Source organism: Hydra viridissima, unplaced genomic scaffold, assembly GCF_058129835.1.
Source record: "Hydra viridissima isolate aposymbiotic clone 2 unplaced genomic scaffold, HvirCarnegie_v1 scaffold_146, whole genome shotgun sequence".
In the NCBI taxonomy this organism is placed as follows: domain Eukaryota; kingdom Metazoa; phylum Cnidaria; class Hydrozoa; order Anthoathecata; family Hydridae; genus Hydra; species Hydra viridissima.
This window is the reverse complement of record NW_028324403.1, coordinates 1-12,500: the sequence shown is the minus strand read 5'-3', so window position 1 is coordinate 12,500 and position 12,500 is coordinate 1. Positions and strand designations below refer to the sequence as shown.

Sequence of the window (12,500 nt, the reverse complement as noted above, 5' to 3'; positions counted from 1 at the left end):
CATCAACTGAGGCTACTTCAAGAGAATCAACTGAGTCAACATCAACAGAGTCTAAATCAACTGAATCTACACCAACAGACTCTACATCAACTGACTCAACATCAAAAGAGTCTTCATTAACTGAATCTACTTCAACTGAGGCTGCTTCAGCAGAATCAACTGAGACAACATCAACAGAGTCTACATCAACTGAATCTACATCAACTGAGTCAAAATCAACAGAACCTACAGCAACAGAAATTACATCAACAGAATCTACATCAACTGAGTCAACATTAACAGAATCTACAGCAACAGAAATTTCATCAACAGAATCTACATCAACTGAGTCAACATCAACAGAGTCTACATCAACTGAATCTACATCAACTGAGGCTACTTCAAAAGAATCAACTGAGTCAACATCAACAGAGTCTTCATCAACTGAATCTACATCAACAGAGTCAACATCAACAGAATCTACAGCAACAGAAATTTCATCAACAGAATCTACATCTACTGAATCAACATCAACAGAGTCTACATCAACTGAATCTACATCAACTGAGGCTACTTCAAAAGAATCAACTGAGTCAACATCAACAGAGTCTACATCAACTGAATCTAAGTCTACATCAACTGAATCTACATCAACTGAGGCCACTTCAAAAGATTATACATCAACTGACTCTTCATCAACAGAATCAACACAAACAGACTCTACATCAACTGCGTCTCAGTTAACTTCAACAGAGACTACATCAACTGAGTCAATATCAACTGAATCTACATCAACAGACTCTACATCAACTGAGGCTATTTCAACAGAATCTACATCAGCTGAGTCAACATCAACAGAATCTACATCATCAGAAATTACATCAACAGAATCTAAATCAACTGAGTCTACTTCAAAACAGTCGACATCAACTGGATCTAGATCAACTGAGGCAACTTCAACAGAATCAACATCAACTGAGTCAACATCAAAAGAATCTACACCAACAGACTCTACATCAACTGCGGCTTCTTCAACAGAATCTACATCCTCTGAGTTAGCTTCAACAGAGTCTACATCAACTGAATCTACGTTAACTGAGGTTCCTTCAACCGAATCTGCATCATCTGAGACAACATCAACAGAGTCAACATCAACTAAATCTAAATCAACTGAGGCTACTTCAACAGAATCTATATCAACTGAGTCAACATCAACAGAATCTACAGCGGCAGAAATTACATCAACAGAATCTACATCAACTGAGGCTACTTCAGCAGAATCAACTGAGTCAACATCAACAGAGTCTACAGCAACAGAAATTTCATCAACTGAATCTACATCTACTGAGTCAACATCAACAGAGTCTACATCATCTGAATCTACGTCAACTGAGGCTACTTCAAAAGAATCAACTGAGTCAACATCAACAGAGTCTTCATCAACTGAATCTTCATCAACTGAGTCAATATCAACAGAATCTACAGCAACAGAAATTTCCTCAACAGAATCTACATCTACTGAATCAACATCAACAGAGTCTACATCAACTGAATCTACATCAAGTGAGGCTACTTCAAAAGAATCAACTGAGTCAACATCAACAGAGTCTACATCAACTGAATCTACACCAACAGACTCTACATCAACTGAGTCAACATCGAAAGAGTCTTCATTAACTGAATCAACATCAACTGAGGCTGCTTCAGCAGAATCAACTGAGTCAACATCAACAGAGTCTACATCAACTGAATCTACATCAACTGAGACAACATCAACAGAATCTAGAGCAACAGAAATTTCATCAACAGAATCTACATCTACTGAGTCAACATCAACAGACTCTACATCAACTGAATCTACATCAAGTGAGGCTACTTCAAAAGAATCAACTGAGTCAACATCACCAGAGTCTACATCAACTGAATCTACATCAACAGAGTCAACATCAACAGAATCTACAGCAACAGAAATTTCATCAACAGAATCTACATCTACTGAATCAACATCAACAGAGTCTACATCAACTGAATCTACATCAACTGAGGCTACTTCAAAAGAATCAACTGAGTCAACATCAACAGAGTCTACATCAACTGAATCTACATCAACTGAGGCCACTTCAAAAGATTATACATCAACTGACTCTTCATCAACAGAATCAACACAAACAGACTCTACATCAACTGCGTCTCCTTCGACGGAAACTACATCATCTGAGTTAACTTCAACAGAGACTACATCAACTGAGTCAATATCAACTGAATCTACATCAACAGACTCTACATCAACTGAGGCTATTTCAACAGAATCTACATCAGCTGAGTCAACATCAACAGAATCTACATCATCAGAAATTACATCAACAGAATCTAAATCAACTGAGTCTACTTCAAAAGAGTCGACAGCAACTGGATCTAGATCAACTGAGGCAACTTCAACAGAATCAACATCAACTGAGTCAACATCAAAAGAATCTACACCAACAGACTCTACATCAACTGCGGCTTCTTCAACAGAATCTACATCCTCTGAGTTAGCTTCAACAGAGTCTACATCAACTGAATCTACGTTAACTGAGGTTCCTTCAACCGAATCTGCATCATCTGAGACAACATCAACAGAGTCAACATCAACTAAATCTAAATCAACTGAGGCTACTTCAACAGAATCTATATCAACTGAGTCAACATCAACAGAATCTACAGCGGCAGAAATTACATCAACAGAATCTACATCAACTGAGGCTACTTCAGCAGAATCAACTGAGTCAACATCAACAGAGTCTACAGCAACAGAAGTTTCATCAACTGAATCTACATCTACTGAGTCAACATCAACAGAGTCTACATCATCTGAATCTACGTCAACTGAGGCTACTTCAAAAGAATCAACTGAGTCAACATCAACAGAGTCTTCATCAACTGAATCTTCATCAACTGAGTCAACATCAACAGAATCTACAGCAACAGAAATTTCCTCAACAGAATCTACATCTACTGAATCAACATCAACAGAGTCTACATCAACTGAATCTACATCAAGTGAGGCTACTTCAAAAGAATCAACTGAGTCAACATCAACAGAGTCTACATCAACTGAATCTACACCAACAGACTCTACATCAACTGAGTCAACATCGAAAGAGTCTTCATTAACTGAATCAACATCAACTGAGGCTGCTTCAGCAGAATCAACTGAGTCAACATCAACAGAGTCTACATCAACTGAATCTACATCAACTGAGACAACATCAACAGAATCTACAGCAACAGAACTTTCATCAACAGAATCTACATCTACTGAGTCAACATCAACAGACTCTACATCAACTGAATCTACATCAAGTGAGGCTACTTCAAAAGAATCAACTGAGTCAACATCACCAGAGTCTACATCAACTGAATCTACATCAACAGAGTCAACATCAACAGAATCTACAGCAACAGAAATTTCATCATCAGAATCTACATCTACTGAGTCAACATCAACAGAGTCTACATCAATTGAATCTACATCAACTGAGGCTACTTCAAAAGAATCAACTGAGTCAACATCAACAGAGTCTTCATCAACTGAATCTACATCAACTGAGTCAACATCAACAGAATCTACAGCAACAGAAGTTTCCTCAACAGAATCTACATCTACTGAATCAACATCAACAGAGTCTACATCAACTGACTCTACATCAACTGAGGCTACTGCAAGAGAATCAACTGAGTCAACATCAACAGAGTCTACATCAACTGAATCTTCATCAACTGAGTCAACATCAACAGAATCTACAGCAACAGAAGTTTCCTCAACAGAATCTACATCTACTGAATCAACATCAACAGAGTCTACATCAACTGACTCTACATCAACTGAGGCTACTTCAAGAGAATCAACTGAGTCAACATCAACAGAGTCTAAATCAACTGAATCTACACCAACAGACTCTACATCAACTGATTCAACATCAAAAGAGTCTTCATTAACTGAATCTACATCAACTGAGGCTGCTTCAGCAGAATCAAATGAGACAACATCAACAGAGTCTACATCAACTGAATCTACATCAACTGAGTCAAAATCAACAGAACCTACAGCAACAGAAATTACATCAACAGAATCTACATCAACTGAGTCAACATTAACAGAATCTACAGCAACAGAAATTTCATCAACAGAATCTACATCAACTGAGTCAACATCAACAGAGTCTACATCAACTGAATCTACATCAACTGAGGCTACTTCAAAAGAATCAACTGAGTCAACATCAACAGAGTCTTCATCAACTGAATCTACATCAACAGAGTCAACATCAACAGAATCTACAGCAACAGAAATTTCATCAACAGAATCTACATCTACTGAATCAACATCAACAGAGTCTACATCAACTGAATCTACATCAACTGAGGCTACTTCAAAAGAATCAACTGAGTCAACATCAACAGAGTCTACATCAACTGAATCTACATCAACTGAGGCCACTTCAAAAGATTATACATCAACTGACTCTTCATCAACAGAATCAACACAAACAGACTCTACATCAACTGCGTCTCCTTCGACGGAAACTACATCATCTGAGTTAACTTCAACAGAGACTACATCAACTGAGTCAATATCAACTGAATCTACATCAACAGACTCTACATCAACTGAGGCTATTTCAACAGAATCTACATCAGCTGAGTCAACATCAACAGAATCTACATCATCAGAAATTACATCAACAGAATCTAAATCAACTGAGTCTACTTCAAAAGAGTCGACATCAACTGGATCTAGATCAACTGAGGCAACTTCAACAGAATCAACATCAACTGAGTCAACATCAAAAGAATCTACACCAACAGACTCTACATCAACTGCGGCTTCTTCAACAGAATCTACATCCTCTGAGTTAGCTTCAACAGAGTCTACATCAACTGAATCTACGTTAACTGAGGTTCCTTCAACCGAATCTGCATCATCTGAGACAACATCAACAGAGTCAACATCAACTAAATCTAAATCAACTGAGGCTACTTCAACAGAATCTATATCAACTGAGTCAACATCAACAGAATCTACAGCGGCAGAAATTACATCAACAGAATCTACATCAACTGAGGCTACTTCAGCAGAATCAACTGAGTCAACATCAACAGAGTCTACAGCAACAGAAATTTCATCAACTGAATCTACATCTACTGAGTCAACATCAACAGAGTCTACATCATCTGAGTCTACGTCAACTGAGGCTACTTCAAAAGAATCAACTGAGTCAACATCAACAGAGTCTTCATCAACTGAATCTTCATCAACTGAGTCAACATCAACAGAATCTACAGCAACAGAAATTTCCTCAACAGAATCTACATCTACTGAATCAACATCAACAGAGTCTACATCAACTGAATCTACATCAAGTGAGGCTACTTCAAAAGAATCAACTGAGTCAACATCAACAGAGTCTACATCAACTGAATCTACACCAACAGACTCTACATCAACTGAGTCAACATCGAAAGAGTCTTCATTAACTGAATCAACATCAACTGAGGCTGCTTCAGCAGAATCAACTGAGTCAACATCAACAGAGTCTACATCAACTAAATCTACATCAACTGAGACAACATCAACAGAATCTACAGCAACAGAACTTTCATCAACAGAATCTACATCTACTGAGTCAACATCAACAGACTCTACATCAACTGAATCTACATCAAGTGAGGCTACTTCAAAAGAATCAACTGAGTCAACATCACCAGAGTCTACATCAACTGAATCTACATCAACAGAGTCAACATCAACAGAATCTACAGCAACAGAAATTTCATCATCAGAATCTACATCTACTGAGTCAACATCAACAGAGTCTACATCAATTGAATCTACATCAACTGAGGCTACTTCAAAAGAATCAACTGAGTCAACATCAACAGAGTCTTCATCAACTGAATCTTCATCAACTGAGTCAACATCAACAGAATCTACAGCAACAGAAGTTTCCTCAACAGAATCTACATCTACTGAATCAACATCAACAGAGTCTACATCAACTGACTCTACATCAACTGAGGCTACTTCAAGAGAATCAACTGAGTCAACATCAACAGAGTCTACATCAACTGAATCTTCATCAACTGAGTCAACATCAACAGAATCTACAGCAACAGAAGTTTCCTCAACAGAATCTACATCTACTGAATCAACATCAACAGAGTCTACATCAACTGACTCTACATCAACTGAGGCTACTTCAAGAGAATCAACTGAGTCAACATCAACAGAGTCTAAATCAACTGAATCTACACCAACAGACTCTACATCAACTGATTCAACATCAAAAGAGTCTTCATTAACTGAATCTACATCAACTGAGGCTGCTTCAGCAGAATCAAATGAGACAACATCAACAGAGTCTACATCAACTGAATCTACATCAACTGAGTCAAAATCAACAGAACCTACAGCAACAGAAATTACATCAACAGAATCTACATCAACTGAGTCAACATTAACAGAATCTACAGCAACAGAAATTTCATCAACAGAATCTACATCAACTGAGTCAACATCAACAGAGTCTACATCAACTGAATCTACATCAACTGAGGCTACTTCAAAAGAATCAACTGAGTCAACATCAACAGAGTCTTCATCAACTGAATCTACATCAACAGAGTCAACATCAACAGAATCTACAGCAACAGAAATTTCATCAACAGAATCTACATCTACTGAATCAACATCAACAGAGTCTACATCAACTGAATCTACATCAACTGAGGCTACTTCAAAAGAATCAACTGAGTCAACATCAACAGAGTCTACATCAACTGAATCTACATCAACTGAGGCCACTTCAAAAGATTATACATCAACTGACTCTTCATCAACAGAATCAACACAAACAGACTCTACATCAACTGCGTCTCCTTCGACGGAAACTACATCATCTGAGTTAACTTCAACAGAGACTACATCAACTGAGTCAATATCAACTGAATCTACATCAACAGACTCTACATCAACTGAGGCTATTTCAACAGAATCTACATCAGCTGAGTCAACATCAACAGAATCTACATCATCAGAAATTACATCAACAGAATCTAAATCAACTGAGTCTACTTCAAAAGAGTCGACATCAACTGGATCTAGATCAACTGAGGCAACTTCAACAGAATCAACATCAACTGAGTCAACATCAAAAGAATCTACACCAACAGACTCTACATCAACTGCGGCTTCTTCAACAGAATCTACATCCTCTGAGTTAGCTTCAACAGAGTCTACATCAACTGAATCTACGTTAACTGAGGTTCCTTCAACCGAATCTGCATCATCTGAGACAACATCAACAGAGTCAACATCAACTAAATCTAAATCAACTGAGGCTACTTCAACAGAATCTATATCAACTGAGTCAACATCAACAGAATCTACAGCGGCAGAAATTACATCAACAGAATCTACATCAACTGAGGCTACTTCAGCAGAATCAACTGAGTCAACATCAACAGAGTCTACAGCAACAGAAATTTCATCAACTGAATCTACATCTACTGAGTCAACATCAACAGAGTCTACATCATCTGAATCTACGTCAACTGAGGCTACTTCAAAAGAATCAACTGAGTCAACATCAACAGAGTCTTCATCAACTGAATCTTCATCAACTGAGTCAACATCAACAGAATCTACAGCAACAGAAATTTCCTCAACAGAATCTACATCTACTGAATCAACATCAACAGAGTCTACATCAACTGAATCTACATCAAGTGAGGCTACTTCAAAAGAATCAACTGAGTCAACATCAACAGAGTCTACATCAACTGAATCTACACGAACAGACTCTACATCAACTGAGTCAACATCGAAAGAGTCTTCATTAACTGAATCAACATCAACTGAGGCTGCTTCAGCAGAATCAACTGAGTCAACATCAACAGAGTCTACATCAACTGAATCTACATCAACTGAGACAACATCAACAGAATCTACAGCAACAGAAATTTCATCAACAGAATCTACATCTACTGAGTCAACATCAACAGACTCTACATCAACTGAATCTACATCAAGTGAGGCTACTTCAAAAGAATCAACTGAGTCAACATCACCAGAGTCTACATCAACTGAATCTACATCAACAGAGTCAACATCAACAGAATCTACAGCAACAGAAATTTCATCATCAGAATCTACATCTACTGAGTCAACATCAACAGAGTCTACATCAATTGAATCTACATCAACTGAGGCTACTTCAAAAGAATCAACTGAGTCAACATCAACAGAGTCTTCATCAACTGAATCTACATCAACTGAGTCAACATCAACAGAATCTACAGCAACAGAAGTTTCCTCAACAGAATCTACATCTACTGAATCAACATCAACAGAGTCTACATCAACTGACTCTAAATCAACTGAGGCTACTTCAAGAGAATCAACTGAGTCAACATCAACAGAGTCTACATCAACTGAATCTACATCAACAGAGTCAACATCAACAGAATCTACAGCAACAGAAATTTCATCAACAGAATCTACATCTACTGAATCAACATCAACAGAGTCTACATCAACTGAATCTACATCAACTGAGGCTACTTCAAAAGAATCAACTGAGTCAACATCAACAGAGTCTACATCAACTGAATCTACATCAACTGAGGCCACTTCAAAAGATTATACATCAACTGACTCTTCATCAACAGAATCAACACAAACAGACTCTACATCAACTGCGTCTCCTTCGACGGAAACTACATCATCTGAGTTAACTTCAACAGAGACTACATCAACTGAGTCAATATCAACTGAATCTACATCAACAGACTCTACATCAACTGAGGCTATTTCAACAGAATCTACATCAGCTGAGTCAACATCAACAGAATCTACATCATCAGAAATTACATCAACAGAATCTAAATCAACTGAGTCTACTTCAAAAGAGTCGACATCAACTGGATCTAGATCAACTGAGGCAACTTCAACAGAATCAACATCAACTGAGTCAACATCAAAAGAATCTACACCAACAGACTCTACATCAACTGCGGCTTCTTCAACAGAATCTACATCCTCTGAGTTAGCTTCAACAGAGTCTACATCAACTGAATCTACGTTAACTGAGGTTCCTTCAACTGAATCTGCATCATCTGAGACAACATCAACAGAGTCAACATCAACTAAATCTAAATCAACTGAGGCTACTTCAACAGAATCTATATCAACTGAGTCAACATCAACAGAATCTACAGCGGCAGAAATTACATCAACAGAATCTACATCAACTGAGGCTACTTCAGCAGAATCAACTGAGTCAACATCAACAGAGTTTACAGCAACAGAAATTTCATCAACTGAATCTACATCTACTGAGTCAACATCAACAGAGTCTACATCATCTGAATCTACGTCAACTGAGGCTACTTCAAAAGAATCAACTGAGTCAACATCAACAGAGTCTTCATCAACTGAATCTTCATCAACTGAGTCAACATCAACAGAATCTACAGCAACAGAAATTTCCTCAACAGAATCTACATCTACTGAATCAACATCAACAGAGTCTACATCAACTGAATCTACATCAAGTGAGGTTACTTCAAAAGAATCAACTGAGTCAACATCAACAGAGTCTACATCAACTGAATCTTCATCAACTGAGTCAACATCAACAGAATCTACAGCAACAGAAGTTTCCTCAACAGAATCTACATCTACTGAATCAACATCAACAGAGTCTACAACAACTGACTCTACATCAACTGAGGCTACTTCAAGAGAATCAACTGAGTCAACATCAACAGAGTCTAAATCAACTGAATCTACACCAACAGACTCTACATCAACTGATTCAACATCAAAAGAGTCTTCATTAACTGAATCTACATCAACTGAGGCTGCTTCAGCAGAATCAACTGAGACAACATCAACAGAGTCTACATCAACTGAATCTACATCAACTGAGTCAAAATCAACAGAACCTACAGCAACAGAAATTACATCAACAGAATCTACATCAACTGAGTCAACATTAACAGAATCTACAGCAACAGAAATTTCATCAACAGAATCTACATCAACTGAGTCAACATCAACAGAGTCTACATCATCTGAATCTACGTCAACTGAGGCTACTTCAAAAGAATCAACTGAGTCAACATCAACAGAGTCTTCATCAACTGAATCTTCATCAACTGAGTCAACATCAACAGAATCTACAGCAACAGAAATTTCCTCAACAGAATCTACATCTACTGAATCAACATCAACAGAGTCTACATCAACTGAATCTACATCAAGTGAGGCTACTTCAAAAGAATCAACTGAGTCAACATCAACAGAGTCTACATCAACTGAATCTACACCAACAGACTCTACATCAACTGAGTCAACATCGAAAGAGTCTTCATTAACTGAATCAACATCAACTGAGGCTGCTTCAGCAGAATCAACTGAGTCAACATCAACAGAGTCTACATCAACTGAATCTACATCAACTGAGACAACTTCAACAGAATCTACAGCAACAGAAATTTCATCAACAGAATCTACATCTACTGAGTCAACATCAACAGACTCTACATCAACTGAATCTACATCAAGTGAGGCTACTTCAAAAGAATCAACTGAGTCAACATCACCAGAGTCTACATCAACTGAATCTACATCAACAGAGTCAACATCAACAGAATCTACAGCAACAGAAATTTCATCATCAGAATCTACATCTACTGAGTCAACATCAACAGAGTCTACATCAATTGAATCTACATCAACTGAGGCTACTTCAAAAGAATCAACTGAGTCAACATCAACAGAGTCTTCATCAACTGAATCTACATCAACTGAGTCAACATCAACAGAATCTACAGCAACAGAAGTTTCCTCAACAGAATCTACATCTACTGAATCAACATCAACAGAGTCTACATCAACTGACTCTACATCAACTGAGGCTACTTCAAGAGAATCAACTGAGTCAACATCAACAGAGTCTACATCAACTGAATCTTCATCAACTGAGTCAACATCAACAGAATCTACAGCAACAGAAGTTTCCTCAACAGAATCTACATCTACTGAATCAACATCAACAGAGTCTACAACAACTGACTCTACATCAACTGAGGCTACTTCAAGAGAATCAACTGAGTCAACATCAACAGAGTCTAAATCAACTGAATCTACACCAACAGACTCTACATCAACTGATTCAACATCAAAAGAGTCTTCATTAACTGAATCTACATCAACTGAGGCTGCTTCAGCAGAATCAACTGAGACAACATCAACAGAGTCTACATCAACTGAATCTACATCAACTGAGTCAAAATCAACAGAACCTACAGCAACAGAAATTACATCAACAGAATCTACATCAACTGAGTCAACATTAACAGAATCTACAGCAACAGAAATTTCATCAACAGAATCTACATCAACTGAGTCAACATCAACAGAGTCTACATCAACTGAATCTACATCAACTGAGGCTACTTCAAAAGAATCAACTGAGTCAACATCAACAGAGTCTTCATCAACTGAATCTACATCAACAGAGTCAACATCAACAGAATCTACAGCAACAGAAATTTCATCAACAGAATCTACATCTACTGAATCAACATCAACAGAGTCTACATCAACTGAATCTACATCAACTGAGGCTACTTCAAAAGAATCAACTGAGTCAACATCAACAGAGTCTACATCAACTGAATCTACATCAACTGAGGCCACTTCAAAAGATTATACATCAACTGACTCTTCATCAACAGAATCAACACAAACAGACTCTACATCAACTGCGTCTCCTTCGACGGAAACTACATCATCTGAGTTAACTTCAACAGAGACTACATCAACTGAGTCAATATCAACTGAATCTACATCAACAGACTCTACATCAACTGAGGCTATTTCAACAGAATCTACATCAGCTGAGTCAACATCAACAGAATCTACATCATCAGAAATTACATCAACAGAATCTAAATCAACTGAGTCTACTTCAAAACAGTCGACATCAACTGGATCTAGATCAACTGAGGCAACTTCAACAGAATCAACATCAGCTGAGTCAACATCAAAAGAATCTACACCAACAGACTCTATATCAACTGCGGCTTCTTCAACAGAATCTACATCCTCTGAGTTAGCTTCAACAGAGTCTACATCAACTGAATCTACGTTAACTGAGGTTCCTTCAACCGAATCTGCATCATCTGAGACAACATCAACAGAGTCTACATCAACTGAATCTACACCAACAGACTCTACATCAACTGAGTCAACATCGAAAGAGTCTTCATTAACTGAATCAACATCAACTGAGGCTGCTTCAGCAGAATCAACTGAGTCAACATCAACAGAGTCTACATCAACTGAATCTACATCAACTGAGACAACATCAACAGAATCTACAGCAACAGAAATTTCATCAACAGAATCTACATCTACTGAGTCAACATCAACAGACTCTACATCAACTGAATCTACATCAAGTGAGGCT

General features: G+C 37.8%; 1 protein-coding gene across 1 annotated transcript in view; it reads left to right on the top strand.

The window, feature by feature from the left end:
• Positions 1 to 12,497, top strand: part of LOC149875834 (uncharacterized) — a gene marked incomplete at its 3' end in the record, with an annotated part of 14,003 nt that extends 1,506 nt beyond the window's left edge. Inside the window, exon 2 of the mRNA XM_090076143.1 lies at positions 1 to 12,497. This exon is cut by the window's left edge and continues 1,140 nt beyond it. Within this exon, the coding sequence (XP_089932269.1) occupies positions 1 to 12,497 (12,497 nt within the window).
• Positions 12,498 to 12,500: the final 3 nt, after the last annotated feature.